Genomic DNA, 17,047 nt, shown 5'->3' on the forward strand with positions numbered 1-17,047 from the left:
CTATAAAGACTCTCATTCCAAACATTATCTTGTAAATTGAGTTTGTATCTGTATATGCCCTGTTTGTGAACACAACTCCTCACTCACCTGAAGAAGGAGCGAGACTCCGAAAGCTTATGCTGTCAAATAAACCTGTTGGACTTTAACCTAGTGATGTGATACTACTTTCTATCCTTCATAAAGCCTGCCTATCTCTTGGCACTTAATTCGGAGGGCCTTCACAAAGTGAAGTTACATTTAGGGCTGCCACTGACTGGCCTGTCGTCTCCATTAAACCCAACTCAATGTTGTAATTTTAAAGAAATGCATTTAGGGTGTAAAAGTTGAGAGATTTTATTCAAGGTAATATTTGGTCAGTGAAAAGTCATGTTGAATATTCAAAGAATGCGGAAACACTGGCTTTTCCTTTTGTGAGTAATAATAGAGAATATGCAAAATGTTTGGGAGATAAGGAATGGAGACTTTAACAGGATAATCCAGTTCATAATGTACATTGCTATACATGTAGTCCTCACTTAAAGTGTTGGTTGCATTCCTGAAATTCACCCTTTAAATGAAGCATGGTTTCTCATAGCAATCAACGGTAAGGCCAGAATTAGGTTCCTGAGGACAGTTTTATTTGGAAAACTCAGTGCAAAAATTGAAATACCACCTCATAGCCTTGAATACTATACTGTGAAGTACAGTTCTGTAGCTGCACTGTAAGGTACAGTACATTGGAGACTTATTTCAAAAAACAAAATCCACAGTTTCGCAACTACAGGGAAGAGTAAAATGTTTAAAAATTGAAGTTCAGTTTAGCACAGGGAGGGTTTCTGAAAGTGCAACAGGGACAAAATGACAATAATCACAAGCCAGACTCCACTCTCAGAATCACTGAGCCTGGTCATGCGATTATATCAGTGGCACATTGGTTAGCAATGTTGCCTCATAGTGCAGCACAGTGTGATGGAAGTAGAATCAGTCATGACTTTAAAAGGAGGATTGGACAGTTTTCTTACGGAAAATCAATTATAGTGCTACAGGGAGAAGGCAAGAGAGTGGGACTAATTGAATCGTTCTAGCTGAGGTCCAACGTGTATAGGACAAGCTGAATGGATTCCGTCTGTGCTGAAACCAATCAAAAACAGGCTGGGAGAGAATAGGATGTTGACTGTGCTGTCGGAAGGCTTTTTATAACATCATAATTAGCTGAAATGACTTCAGTTTTACACAAAAACAGAAAATGTTAGAAAATCTCAGCAGGTCTGACAGCATCTGTGGAGAGAGGATAGAGCCATCATTTCAAGACTGGATGACCCATCGGAGTTTTATACTACCTACAAAAGACAACTTCAACCATGCAGAAGTCCCCCCACCCCGCCAGAGGCTTAGCTTAGATAGTGCCTTCAATGCCTGGAGTAGGATTTGAACTCTCAACTTTCTGGCTTGGAGACAAAGGTAGAACTTTTGTTCCTGGGTCTCGATCTTGTTACTGGTTTGAAGAGCAATTCAGGAATCTGGAAATACCAATGGCAGAGCTGTGGGGGAGATTTTGGAAGCGGCAACCAATTAGTGATGAAGTGGGCACCGCTGCTCCTGAATCCTGAGGGTTAATAGTAGGCCGCCCAGCACGGAAACATTGACAGCCTTACCTTTAGAGAAGTACGGAGGGGAGTGTGAGAACTCCTCCTCCCGGTTACCAGTGACAAATGTGGGATATGAGAGGGGAGCAAAGGGTTAATGCTATTGGACAGGAGGTGAAATCAACCCCCATTTTTCCAAAGTAAATTGATAAGTTATGTGCAAAATTATGGTGAATAACATTTTACAGGAGTCTACGGTGTTTGTGGGGTCAGGGAAAGAAAGCAACCACTGGGTCATTAAGCAAGATAAGTAGCTGTCGGATGTCTTTTACTTTCTGTTTTAAGCAATTGAGCATGACGTGGGATGAAAATCATATCATCCACAACCGAATGGTGGAGCAGTCTCGATGGGCCGAATGGCCTAATTCTGCTCCTATATCTTGCGGTCTAATCTCATTATTCAATTTTCTTTTCATGCTACAGCCAACAAAATACCTTAAATTCATTTGAAATGTAGTGTTGATCAGTAACAGTGCTCTCTACTCTGATCAGGCACGTTCCAGGAGCTTTCACCACATGACTTCCCATCCACCCCGCCCAGTCAAAAAAAAACTTCCCTCCCATCTTCAATTTTTTTTTACAGTCAAGGAAGAGTTCAAAGAAAGATTTTTTTTTTAAAACCACACCATTCTAATGCCTCTAGGTTGCTCCGGGCAGTAGGATTGACTGACTGACTTCTCCAGTGACTTCTCCATTGAACAGAAAGTCCAGGTCCTCTCGCTAACTGGAACGCTGCAGCTGGTTTGAAACAACCTCATGGTTCAGCCTAACTCTGGTTGCAGAATCCAGACGGTGCCAGGAAAGTGTCCTTAATTCAGTCCTATCAGGTGTCCACTGCGGCTAGTCACGTAACCGGTTTCACTGTTGATCCACCTACATTGGAAGAAATGGTGACAGGTCATGGAACCTCTTGTCTTAGCCCCCTGCACCCCGCCACCGTCCCACCTGACCCATCTCCTCAGGCCCTTGAAAATTCAGCTCAAAACAACAAAGTTGACGAATTTCAGCATTGATGGGCGCAATTTTCTCCTGCAAGGGTTTTGAAAAGAAAGAAATAAAGCTTTACTTTTGCTGTAGGAATGTCCTGGAATTTCTATAAATTAAACATTAATATCCTACTGCTCTGAGCAACCTAATGCCCTGAGCATTAAAATTAAACTTTTTTTGAACCCTTCCTTGACTGTAAAAAAAATATTGAAGATGGGAGGGGAATTTTTTTTGACTGGGTGGGGTGGATGGAAAGTCATGTGGTGAAATCTCCTGGAATGTGCCTGATCAGAGTGTAAAGCACTGTTACTGATCAACACTACATTCCAAATGAATTTAAGGTATGCTGCAGCCATCAAAATGAAAAGAAAATTGAATAATGAGATTAGACCGTAAGATATAGGAGCAGAATTAGGCCATTTGGCCCATCGAGACTGCTCTACCATTCGGTTGTGGATGATATGATTTTCATCTCCATGTCATGCTCATTTGCTTAAAACAGAAAGTAAAAGACATCTGACAGCTACTTATCTTGCTTAATGATCCAGTGGTTGCTTTCTTTCCCTGACCCCACAAACACCGTAGACTCCTGTAAAACATTATTCACCATAATTTTGCACATAACTTATCAATTTACTTTGGAAAAATGAACCTAAAATCCACATATGTACTAGATGCAAAGAATATTAAACATAGAGGAAATAGTAAATGGTTATAGGATCGATAACGGTTCTGTAATCACAGGCCTGAGGCCTACCCTGTGCCCAATGTGGCTGGCTTGCATGAACAGCACTTGGGAACCTGTGTACAAAAGGGTCATTATACCTTCAAAAATATTTAAGTTATATATGGGGCTTTCTAATGGATTGCCTGAACTGTACTGTAACAGTTAATGGGAGCTCGTTCCCAGTGGAGAGAACTGGTTAAAAAGACAATTACAGTTTCTTATCTGACTGGCCCTTTCCTTCCCCAAAGACCATACAGCCTTTCCGTAGTTTGGTTTCAAAGGATCAAAGTGGATAGCACTGCCTTCGTTGTCACCTTTCTGATAAGATGTTAAACCAAGGCTCTGGGTGAAATTTTCCTGTCCCACCCACCATGGGAATCCTAGCAGGTGGGACACGGACCATGCAAAGGTCCATTGACCTCAGGTGGGATTTTCCAATCTTGGAGTGTGCATGGCTGGAAAATACTGCCCTCTATCTTCCTTCTCAGGCAGATGTAAAATATTCCACGGCACTATTTTGGAGAAGAGCAGGGAGTTCCCCCAGGAATATTTATCCCTCAGCCAACATCACGGAAATAGATTGCCTTCCGAGTTTTCTACATTATAACAGTGCCTATGCTTCAGAAACACTTCATTGGCTACAAAGTGCTCCGGGACATCCTGTGGTCGTGAAAGTACTACTTACAAATACAAATCAATCTTTCTTCCTCTGCTGGAAAAATTGTCATTCCTCCCAAGGAGGCAGAGCCTATTAGTAGCTGATGACCCAAAGTTCTGAACTTCCCTACCTGACACTAGCAGAACAGTGTATAAATTAGCTACCCTTACCCTTTGACCTTGTCAAATAACACACAGAGTTTGTGCAAGTTTTTATTACACTGACCGCCTCATTACAGAAAATGGGTCCAAAATTATATTCATTTTAGTAAAAAATTAAGTAAACATACTGGCCAGAATTTTCCAGCCGTTCACACCAGCGGGATTCTCTGCTGCAGTAACAGAGACTTGGCTGAGTATCCAGTAAAGGAGTATTGTGACGCTACTATACCTTTTAAAATTATATTCATAATCATGTTCTCTGCAGTTTGTAAGCAACCCTGTTTGTTTTTTTTGTTTTGTTATTTGGCACACTCTCCATTCACCTGACGAAGAGGGAGTCCCCTCGAAAGCTTGTGAGTTTACTATCAAATAAATCGGTTGGACTAAAACCTGGTGTTGTCAGACTTTTTACTGTGATGTCTGTGAGGCATCTTTTATTTTCGTTAGAGTCGGATAATATGCTTTTTGTTTATTTTTAATCTGGACCCAATATGATGTCCTGGAGTTGTGAGTTTTACGACCCCTTTTGAATTGTTGGGAAGGATGATTGATGATCATCCCCCGGGAAGAGTTCTTTACTTGCAGTTTTGGCTGCTGGCTAGTTGGAAGCTGTTGGACTCCAGACTGAAAAGCAGTATTTCTGTTTCTCTCCCCAGTATTAGAAATTCTGTTGGCTAATTGGAAGCAGTTTTTCTTGCCTCTCTGTAGTGATACTTTTGATGTTGATGGTTTGCTAGCTGGAGGCAAGCAGAGGCTCCATCTCTGCCTCAAAGTGGACTAGAAAGTCAGAGTTTCAATTCTCCATCCAAAGGACTAATTCACAGCAAGTGTTGCAGAGCTAGAAAAGCAGCACATGAGCATTCTTGTTTTCTGTGCTAAACCCTGGGACAGGTGTATGTTTGTAAGGAGGTTTGGTTGGAATGGTATTCGGAGCTGCTAAGGTTTACACAATATCATGATTGTTCTTTTTCCCTCATTTGTAATTGGTAGAAGTTATTGCTAATTGTCTTATTATATGTTAACTGTAATCTTAATTAAATCTTGTTTGATAAAAGCTCCCTAGTGGGTCGTTTGAATCACACCTGGAATTAAACATCTTATGCTTACCTGTGCTGAAATTTAAAGTGCAAAACTTATGATCTAAGCGGACCCCATAAAAAACCTTGGAGTTTCTGACCTGGATTATAACGATATTGTGTTATAATCAAACTTCTGATTAATAAATGTTTATTCCTTGTAAAACTAATTAGAAGTCTCTTCCTCCATATTTTCTTAAAGAAAAATCAAAAGTAGCAATCTTTTGAACCAGAGTTCAATTATGGAATCTTCCTGTCCAATTGTAACACCAACAGGCATTGTTACAAATTTTAGTGCATTGTACAGACATAATTCTCAGTACTGATATCTATGGTTTAAACAAAGCAGTTTGAACCAATGAGATTGGGTTCACTCAAAAAAGTGGAATATAAAGGATAAGGGAGCAAGCAAGAGTTATATTAGATAAGTCTAATATATTAAATAGTTTTCTAGAGAAAACGTCATCATAGACATCAGAGGCATCTACTGGTTTCTGTGCTGTAAGATTCTATAATTAGAACAAAGAAAACAAAGAAAATTATAGCGCAGGAACCTTCGGCCCTCCAAGCCTGCACCAACCATGTTGCCCGACTGAACTAAAACCCTAAACCCTTCGAGGGACCATATCCCTCTATTCCCATTCTATTCATGTATTTGTCCAGACGCCCCTTAAAGCTCACTATCGTATCTGCTTCCACTACCTCCCCCGGCAGCAAGTTCCAGGCACCCACCACCCTCTGTGTAAAAAAAAAACTTGCCTGGTACATCTCCTTTAAACCTTGCCCCTCACACTTTAAACCTATGCCCCCGGTACTTGATTCTTCCACCCTAGGTGGCAACTGTTGTCAGGAATTTTGATGTTTTGTGATCCTAGTATCCCCAGTTATCACATTGTTCATGAACCTGCCAATGTTTGAATAAAATGTTACTTTGTATATTTGTGTGTATGCAATACATATAATAAATAGCACACATATCCTGGCTGGAATTCTCCAGCTATTCATGCTGGTGGGATTCTCTGGTGTTGCCAATGATGCACCCCCTGCCACGGATTTCCCGGTGCCGTGAGGTGGATTCAATGGGAATTTCCATTGACAGTGGCAGGACCAGAATATCCCACTGCCAGTGAATGGCACACCATCCCCCATTGCTGAGGGGGGGGGGCAGAGGATCTCACCCCTATAAATATGATAACATTTCCTCCATAACACTGATTTCACAAAACAGAATTTGATTTATTAAGACATTTTAATATAAAGTGTCGTATCATCTGATACACCATGGATAATGCCACAGGGCATGTATATACTAAAAATCCAATTTCTTTTTAAATCAGATGGTATTTTGGAAGCATAACAAAAACCAGTGCGGAAAAATTGCTTCAGTCTGCAGAAAATCAGAGTGGAACTTTCCTAGTCCGTAAAAGTGAGACTGGTAACAGCGACTATTCAATATCAGGTATGCAAAACTTGGTTAAATGTAAAGCTTTGATGAAAGTGAAGTGTGGTTTGATGGATCAGTGCAGGTGTGATGTGATACTGAGTTTACGAGATCAGATATTCTCGGATTTGATCCCAACTCTGTGATTAGTTACTCAATCTCAAGCAATCTCGTAGTGAGGATCACGGGCAACACCCCCATACTTTTCAAATACCTCCCTCGAGGTCCGGGTGGAGGGATCGAGAACAAAGAGTTAGTAAGGGTTCCCCAGACACCGAAAACGTGTTCACAAGGCCACAGTGTAATTGACCTGGACAAAGGTAGCTGGAAGGGTCATTGCCGCCATCACCCCCAGGATTGAAGCTCAAAGCAGGAAAAGGTACAGTGACCTTACAAGAGCAGGAGGAGTGAGTATAGCTTTTAGCATTTCCACCTCTGTCAACACCACCTCGTGAATCTTGTCATCCCTCTCCCATCATTGTCAACAATCCTCTCCTCACCATCACATGCTTCAGGTACCAGTCATATGCGCACATGCATCACTCCCTTTTTCATTCAACACACACACACATCTTTTGCTTCCTTCACGCCACATATTTACTCACCATTTGATTAACTTCTGTAATAAGTCTTCGAAGGCAGAAATCCCTTCACCAAAATCCCTTTATTTACAAGCTCTAACAGCAGTATACAGAATGCTAATAGCAGTGTATCTCCAGGGATGTCAGAGGAACTGACACTCCCAGTTAAGTACAAGGTAAAGACCCCCTGGTTGGTCCATCAGTTGGATCCTTAATCTGGGACATCTTTTAACGGAAGGAAACCGGAGCATCTGGAGGAAACCCACGCAGACATGGGAAGAACATAGAGACACAAGGTGGGATTCGAACCTGGGTGCCTGACACTGCGAGGCAGTATTGCTGTCCACTGTGCAGCTGTGCCGTCCCATCCTTAATCAGTGTTCATACTCCAATCGGCCAACATCAGTGGCCTGATTGAATTCATTACAACCTCCTCCTACCACTCCTTCCTCACTTCAAATTACAGAGACTTCCTCCTATTGTCCTCACCTCTCCATCCTCCTTCCATCTGGCATCTTCTCCACCTCTCCCCTGGCAACAGCGCATACACATCTCCACTCATTCCTCACTGGTCGAACTCTAATTTTAGAATCAGAAACAAAACAGGAGGCACCGGAAATCTGAAATATCAACAGAAAATGCTGGAGAGCTTTTAATTTGCTGATTTTAAGATTCTGCCCTTTTATTATGGCTCATCCTCGCTGACCTCAATTTTAGTACAAGCCATGTTAATGCAACCTTCCCGAATTTGACCTTTAACCCTGGTATAGTTGTGACCAATCTGTATTGTAACCTCTCGAAGGCCAGTAGGTCTTTCCTGAGTTGCAATAGCCAAAACTGAACCCAGGAGTCCAGAGGGAGTGATGGCTACAGCAGAAACACTACTTCCTTCATTTTGAATTCCAACCCCCTGAAGATTTTGACTTAACTCATGGGAAGTGAGCGTTGCTGGCAAAGCGAGTATCTTATCCCCAAATAAATAGGTAACACCGTACATTTCATTACCTGTTTTGATTACAAGCATGTGAAAGCTTTTAACTTAATCAACCAACTTGGCACTCTTTCAGGCCTGCTTTCTGGGGCACTGACTTTCCTTGACAAAGCCAGCAGGAGGCATCAGCCTCAGACTCTAAACATAAAATAGCATAGGAGCCTGATTGACATCATTAAACCCCTGCCTTTGGATCAATCTCTCACCTGCCTGAGGCAAGAACCTCACATTTGAAATGCATCTGTTAAAATGTATGCCGCAGTGTGGATCCAGCAGGTGCCACTTTAAAGTTTACGTTTATTTATTAGTGTCACAAGTAGGCTTACACCAGCACAGCAATGAAGTTACTGTGAAAATCCCCTAGTCGTCATACTCTGGCACCTGTTCAGGTACACTGAGCAAGAATTTAGCATGGCCAATGCACCAATTAAGCACGTCTTTTGGACTGTGGGTGGAAACCAGTACAGACATGGAAAAGAATGTGCAGACTTCACACAGACTGGGAATTAGTGACATCTAGACCAAGAATTGAACCCAGGTGAAGGCGGCAGTGCTAACCATTATGCCACCGTTTGCCACTACTCTGCAATATTTTAACCCCGCACATGCCCTAGCTACAAGGGGGCAAAATCAAAATTCTTATTTTAATGGATTGAACATGGGATGGATGATATTTTGAGACTGAGGTCCAGTCATTGATGGTCCTCGCAATTCACAGATACTGAAATGAATATAATGCTTTTGTGTCACATGGTCACTCTAATGTAATGACCATCAGAAACTGGATAAATCTGATACATTCTCAGCACGAGGGGCACAGAACTGCTCTAGTCACTATGTAAAGTTATTTTGTAACAACATAATTACAATATTAGCGCACAGACAAATACGCCCATCGGAGAAAAATCATTTAATGGGAAGAGGGATGAACTAATAGCAAAAGTACATACTAATGAATCATAGAGCACCATTGCTGATGGTTACAGAGCCATATTCAGTCCAGACTTTGCCCTCCCCTGAGACTTGTTTTGCTGGCTCACTTATAAAGCATGAAACATGAGGCAAGGAATGATGTGTTTTCAGTTTAAAATGTTTCTTTTCACCTGCAGCTCTCAATAATAAAGTCTATCACTTTCGGATATTGACCTCACCTGAGGGAATGTTTTATCTTCGTGAGAATCAAACGTTTGCAACTGTTAGTGAACTTTTGGAATTCTACAAGAGAGATGGCAGAACCCTTGGGTTTTCATTAACAAAGCCTCACGCAAAGGTATGTACTGGGAGTTCACGCTGTGTAACATAAAACCATACACAAAAGATTTGTGATGTACAACTATACTACGTTCAGGGAGCGTTGTCCAAATGCATCTGTGGGTAATAAAAATGACAGTGTGTTGTGCATTGCTTAATCTAAAGTGACATTATCACCCATATGTGGTCTGGAAACCATGAAATGATTGTTTTATATTGGCTTCTGGCCTAATCCTAGAATCGTCATAGAATCCCAACAGTACAGAAGGTCATTTAGCCCAATGAGTCTGCACCGACCACAATCCCACCCAGGCCCTATCCCACTGACACTAAGATGCAATTTAGCATGGTCGATCAACCTAACCTGCACATCTTTCAGACTGTGGAAGGAAACCGGAGCACCCAGAGGAAACCCACGCAGATGCAGGGAGAACGTGAAACTCCACACAGATAATCACCCAAGGCCAGAATTGAACCCGGGTCCCTGTGAGGCAGCAGTGCTAACCACTGTGCCACTGTGCCAATGTCAGTAATGACATTGCCTGGATGATTGAAATGATTTTCTAAAATTTCAACTACCGTTTCATTTATATAGCACCTTTCCTGTCTCAAGAGGCTTAAAAAATTAAAGTCCAGAGTAAAGAAACAAGTAGTAGATTTTGGTGGAACAACTTAATTATATCTGTACATAAAATTCTATTAACATTTGGAGGAGATTCGCTCACAACCTGGCATTTCCTGGTCAGATCACCTGGCCAGTAGATCATGTTATCAGATTGTCAGTGTGTGCCTAAATCGCCAAATAACAATGATCTTCCATTTCTTAGTATCTACAGGAATGGTTTTGTACAGAACAGCGTGTGTCTGATAATAATCAGGAACTGTGGCACTGGTCAGGAATGTAATGTCAGGAAGGGTGGCAAATGATGGCACGGTGGCTTGCACTGCTGCCTCACAGCACCAGGGACCCAGGTTCAATTCCCAGCTTGGGTCTCTGTTTGTGGGGAGCCTGCACATTCTCCCCGTGTCTGCGTGGGTTTCCTCCAGGTGCTCCGGTTTCCTCCCACAGTCCGAAAGACGTGCTGGTTAGGTGTGTTGGCCACGCTATATTTTCCCTCAGTGTACCCGAACTGGTGCCAGAATGTGGTGACTGGGGGATTTTCACAGTAACTTCATTGCAGTGTTAACGTAAGCCTTACTTGTAACACTAATAAATAAGCTTTAAATTTAAGCACATAACCTTAACTCCTCTCCATATAACAATTTGGGTTTTAATTTACATATTCAACTTACCTGTAGATCCTCCCTCTCTGCCTCTCACGTGCCCTATCTACAAGGGGGCAAAATTAAAACCCTTATTTTAATGGATTGATATGGGATGATGATATTTTGAGACTGACAACAATGGATATATTTTGAATTGCAGCGACTGTTATCACGCAACCCAATATATCACATAATTTGTGTACAACAACATCTCACAAATAGAAAATGAATGATTTTCTGGGTAGTCTACCTGTCTTACGATATCTGTTTTAGGATGGATAGGACACACTGTGCTCTTCTTCACGGAACATAATGGAATCTTTACTTCTACCTGAGTAGTTAAGCAACGTTTCAGATATTAGGGCAATTTTTCTGTGTCCTTCTCCTCACCCAACCCTACCCCCTCCACTGACTCCTTGCTAGACTCCAGTGCTCTGGGTCTGCCAGGGCCATGGGCCGCCCAGATTTTCTGTCCTTGATGCAAAACTGGTACGTGCGTACTCCTCTGGCAAAACATTGCATTTAACACTGAAGCTGGTGACAGAGGCGTAATCATCAGTCTAAGAAGCCTGCCACTATATCTGTGGTAACTGGCTGCTGGGAATGAAGTATTCACAAGTTTACCAAAGAGAATGCTGGGGGGGGGTGAACTCTCGGTAAAAAATGGCAGAGTTTTGTTTCCTTGCAAATTCAACAGTTTTCTCTCCCAATCTTAACAAAAAAAAACACAACTGGTGTGTTTTTTGGCATTATTTGCATGTGTGTGTATTTGTTTGTGTGTTGGGAGGGGGGAATGGGGGGGTGCAGAGGGAATGGGGGGGTGCAGAGGGGCATCAACATGCCAATGAAGCCCAGCTGCACCAAGATTGGGGTGTAAAGAGAGCGCTCCAAGCTAAGCAAAAAGTGTCCTCCACTGCCCCCACCCCACCAGGAAGGCGTCGGGCTCCCCCACTGACCAGAACCAGCATGTATCCCCTCCCCCTAACCTCCCCTCCTTCCCTGGTCAGAGCTGGTATTTAATCTACGTCACCGCACCCCCCCCCCCCACCCCGCATCAGAGCCGTCATTTTGCCCCCCCTCCCATCCACCTCCAGCAGCCAGTTCCGCAAAACCTCCTCTTCCACATGAACATGGACAAACTGCCCCCCCCCACCTCCCCCAATCCAGCAACTGGTGCCGGCAACCCAACTTTCCTTCCCTCAATCATCAGATCCCTTCCCCCAGAACCGCACCCTCTCACCCCTCTCCGGCACCCCTCAAACAGCCATTACCAGCATCCTCATCTGCCATGTCTGCTCCCACCCACCCACCCACCCCTGCCATTTGGCTCCAGCTGGAATCTACCCCTGCCACAGGTTGGCACTGCCACGTTTGCATGGGCAAGGTGCCAGTCTGGCTGTGCCAACCTGTTACAAGATCAGCCTCCGATAAAACCTGTGAAGAAACAGCTAGTTCGTCCCGGACTGACTCTGCTCAGGTTTCTCTGATTTTTTTTTCATGGACATTCATTTTTCCTCAATTTTGCTGGTTCCTTGTCAATAAAATGCGTGGCTGGTTTTGAACTGGACGTACCTTCTTTGACAGTTAAAAACTGGAGCTCCTTCATGACATTGTCTACAACGCCACATGGACGTAATGCTTTAACAAGGTCAGCTTCCAATAAGACAACAAAGAACAACACAGCACAGGAAACAGGCCCTTCGGCCCAACAAGCCCGCGCCGCCATCTTGACAATGTGTTTTTCCTTCTCCACCCTTGACCCATGTCTGTGCTTATGGTGCCCCCATTGGAAACCTGTGAACTGTGCGGGACGAACTAGCTGTTTCTTCACAGGTTTTATCAGAGGCTGAACTTGTTGAAGCATTACAGCGACGTGGCATTGTAGACGATGTCATGAAGGAGCTCCAGTTTTTAACCGTCAAAGCAGGTACGTCCAGTTCAAAACTGTGCCAACCTGTGCCGGGGGCATTGCCAGGCCACTGCCTGCTCATGTCCCTCTCCCTCAGGGCGCTATACTCATCTTTATGCCACTGGGGGCTCTCTACAAGTGGGTCATGGTTTGAACAAATAGTGGGGATTCAGTATCCAGTGGGGGTGGTGTCCTTTAATCATATGCAAATTTTAAATATATGTAAACCAGGTTCCTGCCACCTCCAGCAGCCACCAGTTCCATAAAACCTCCCCTTCCACATGACTGCTCCCCCCCCCAAGCAATCCAGCAACCGGTGCCAGCAACCTAACTTTTCTTCCCTCAATCATTGTTTGCTGTGTACAATTCTGGTCATCCTATTATAGAAAGGATATTATTAAACCAGAAAGAGTACAGAAAATATTTACTAGGCTGCTACCAGGACTTGATGGATTGAGTTATCAGGAGAGGCTGGATAGACTGGGACATTTTTCTCTGGAGCGTAGGAGGCTGAGGGGTGATCTTACGGACGTCTATAAAATAATGAGGGGCATTGACAAGGTAGATAGTCAATATCCTTTCCCAAAAGTAGGGGAGTCTAAAACTAGAGGGTGTAGGTTTAAGGTGAGAGGAGAGAGATACAAAGGGGTCCAGAGGGGCAATTTTGTCACACAGAGGGTGGGGAGTGTCAGGAACAAGCTGCTAGGGATAGTAGTAGAGGCTGGGACAACTTTACCTTTTAAAAAGCATTTGGATAGTTACATGGATACGATGGGTATGGAGGTATATGGGTCAAATGCGGGTAATTGGGATTAGCTTAGGGGTTTTAAAAAAAGGGGCAGCATGGACAAGTTGAGCCGAAGGGCCTGTTTCCATGCTGTAAACCTTTATGGACTCTATGTAGGTGTGAACCTGAGTATGCAACCAGTGAGGAGGCAACAAAAATCTTGCTGGCAAGATTTGCGACTTCCAGGTTTTGCTGGAAATGGAGTTCCAGCTGCCACTCCCACAGTAGGCGAATACAGGCTCAAGATGTCGGCCAATGTACCTGACATCCCCAATGGCACAATTGTCCCTCAGTACTACGTTGAAATATACCCATAGGTTACAAAGCCAACAATGATGTCCAAACCCAATTGTGGAGCCCTAAATCACTTATAAGATCATCTATTTCCCCATCTACAGGTAGGTTAACGTCAATACTAAATGCAGGAATTTATGATGGTTTCCAGATATTATTAAGTTGGAATCTGCTTGATTAAATGTTCGTGTCCTGGAGTCTGTATGTTGAGTCTTGCAGTGCCTTTCAATTTTGTTTTAATAATTTGTTCAAGTCTATCAAAAGTCTGTTACTATTCTGGCTTTCTTGCAGCAGAATGTTTATACAGCTGACGATTGGGAAAAGCCCAAGGAAGAATTTACATTGCTGCGAAAACTCGGAGAAGGTCAGTTTGGAGAAGTCTGGGAAGGTGTTTGGAAGGAAAACCAACACGTGGCGATCAAAATGTTTAAAAAGGGTTTGTATCCTGATGTGTTTTTGAGCAGTTTTGGTCCCCTTATTTAAGAAACGATATTGGCAGGAATTCTGCCAAAAAATTTCTAATTGTCAAATTTGCATGAAAACTGGAGTAATTCACATTTTTCTTTCAGTGGGAGTTCAATGAAGAATCTCCCACACACTGTGCATTGCAGAGGTCACTTGCGTGTACATCATTAAAATGCAGTGGGCCTACTCCCACCTGGAAAACCAGCAACATGGTGCTGAGAGGGCCACTGCGCATGTGCTGATCAGTCAGTGCCAAGACCGGTGCGTACGCAGTAGCCCCTGATTGCTGGTCTCCCGATCACTGATCAGGTCAGTCGCTGGCCAGGCTTGTGACTTCCGCATTACTGCACACTCCCTGCCACACAACCCCCCCCCCCCCAGGCCTGATCGCTGGCCCTCTGACCATTCCTGGAGAAGCCTGAACCCCGCCAATTCCCAGACCATCCTGATCCCCAATTCCCTCCCTCTACCTCCACCTTTCCCAGTCCATGTCAATGCCAATCCCTCTACCTGCATTCCTGGCGCCCCCCAAGCAGGCTGAACCCCGTCCCCCCCCCCCCCCCTCCCCGCCCCCCGCCGCATTGATGGCCAGCCCTGATTGCTGGCCTCCACAGATCTTGGCAGCAGATTACATAAGAACATAATAAATAGGAGCAGGAGTAGGCCATCTAGCCCTTCGAGCCTGCCCCGCCATTCAATAAGATCATGGCTGATCTGTCGTGGCTCAGTTCCACTTTCCCGCCCTCTCCCCATAACCCTTAATCCCCTCTCTTATCAAAAACCCATCAACCCGCGTCTTAAAAATATTTAGTGAGGCAGCCTCCACCACTTCAACGGGCAGAGAATTCCAGAGATTCACCACCCTTTGAGTGAAGAAGTTCCTCCTCAACTCCGTTCTAAACCGCCCCCCTTTTATCTTGAGGCTGTGCCCCCTAGTCCTACTGTCTTTTTTGAGCGGGAAGAGTCTCTCCACCTCTATCCTATCCATCCCATTCATCATCTTATACGTCTCAATGAGATCTCCCCTCATTCTTCTAAACTTTAACGAGTACAAGCCCAGTTTATTCAGCCTCTCCTCATAGCTCAACCCCCTCAACTCCGGTATCAGCCTAGTAAACCTCCTCTGCACTCCCTCCAAGGCCAAAATACCTGTGCCCATAGACCTTGACACAGCCCCATGCATTGGCACTTTGCCCCTTGGCTGCCACTGCCAAGGTGGCACTGGCCAGGGGCACCACCTGACCCTCTGGGGAGCTCCTATTACCCCCCCTCCCCTCCTTCATTCCAGCAGGGTCAGGCCACCAGCTCCCCAAAAGCGGGGGAGCTGCTGTAAACCCTGATGGAGTGAACCATTTCAAGTGGGGTGGTGGGGCAGAGGCTCGTGGGCTCAGAGACTTCAGTTCCAAGTCTGCTAATGATATTCAAATTATATTAAAATGGCCATTTAAATGGTCTTTGTGTCTCCCCACCGATTTCCAGTGCAGAGTTGACACTGCTGGAAATCTGGTATTGGGGGATGTAAGTGGGGCGCAAACACAGGTGTGTATCCGCGAATCAGAGAATCTCCAGACCCGCTACACTAAAAAAATTAGGAGAATCGCGGCCATTATTTGATAGGAAGCAGTTCAGAGAATGTTCATTCAGATGATCCCCGAGAATGGAGGGGTTATCTTTACGAGCGAAGGTTAAACAGGTTGAGACAATATAATGTGAACTTTGGCTAATTGGAAATGCTACAGTATATTGTTTAGGCAAAATATGATTTTCACTCACATGATCGAAAGCTGTGGAGGCAATCTTATCAATAATGGCATGGGTATGAAAATGAATCTCAGATGGTGATAGAAAGATGTTGTCCCTGAAATGACACATGCGATACCAGTGCATTTGATTTATTTGAAATCCCCCTCTCTGCAATTTTAATGGCTCAGACAATATGGTAAGATAATAAATCTCAAATCTATACTCTAAATATTTGTAATTGTGTCCTAGACTGAATTTAGGACCGCATGAGCCTATCAGTAAAAACAAAACAGAGAACAGTGTGAAGATGTGGAATGAAACGTTATGTTGGAATAAATCATGAGCTTTCAAAATGCATCTGTGGAATCAGATGGAATTCACAAACACTTAGCTTTTCTCCTGCAGCTTTCAAATATTATCCAAGCATGTCACCCTGTATTTATAATACACTCTGAGCCAGCTGTAGTTCTTGCTGTGATCTACAATTGTTTTTTTCTTGGCCAAATGCACAATATATAATTCTGCTGTAAGAAAATGAGGTGTGAGAGCTTACTCCATGTTTCCAAAGCAGAGATTTGTTTGATGAGAACACAAATCTGAGAATCAGTCTTTTTTTCCCACTCTGCTTCCAGAATCCCTACAGTGCAGAAGGAGGTCTTTCGGCCCATCGAGTCTGTACTGACCACAATCCCTCCAGGCCCTATTCTCGTAACCCCATGCATTTACCCTGCTAATTCCCTAACAGGTCAATTTAGCGCGGCCAAGGAACCTAACCCACACGCATCTTTGGACTGTGGGAGGAAATCGAGGGACCCAGAGGAAACCCACAGACACAGGGGAATGAGCAAACTCCATGCAGACAGTGACCCCAGGCTGGAATTGAACCCGAGTCCCTGGCACTGTGAGGCAGCAGTGCTAACCACTGTGCTGCCCCTCTGTGTGGTGAGATCCTGTGGCAGTGCAGGAATACTGAATGTGCCATAAAATGAGTGTTGCAGTCCTCATTTTCTAACGCATGACCCGTGGTTGGTAAACTGTTGCATCCAATTCATATATCCTCAAATGTATCACTCTTCTTTGTACTT

The 17,047-nt window shown here is 43.9% G+C and overlaps 1 protein-coding gene across 4 annotated transcripts in view; it reads left to right on the forward strand.

The window, feature by feature from the left end:
- Positions 1-17,047, forward strand: part of srms (src-related kinase lacking C-terminal regulatory tyrosine and N-terminal myristylation sites) — a 49,997-nt gene that overhangs the window by 16,530 nt on the left and 16,420 nt on the right. For 2 of the 4 annotated variants that reach the window (XM_080204848.1, XM_080204852.1), the window contains exons 2-4: positions 6,572-6,693; positions 9,357-9,517; positions 14,046-14,190. In XM_080204848.1, coding sequence (XP_080060974.1) covers positions 6,572-6,693; positions 9,357-9,517; positions 14,046-14,190 — 428 coding nt within the window. The remainder of the gene's footprint in view (positions 1-6,571; positions 6,694-9,356; positions 9,518-14,045; positions 14,191-17,047) is intronic. The other 2 variants (XM_080204851.1, XM_080204849.1) reach the window with 2 other exon arrangements.

This window comes from Carcharhinus amblyrhynchos, chromosome 16, assembly GCF_965287045.1.
Source record: "Carcharhinus amblyrhynchos chromosome 16, sCarAmb.v2.hapA, whole genome shotgun sequence".
Taxonomy (NCBI): domain Eukaryota; kingdom Metazoa; phylum Chordata; class Chondrichthyes; order Carcharhiniformes; family Carcharhinidae; genus Carcharhinus; species Carcharhinus amblyrhynchos.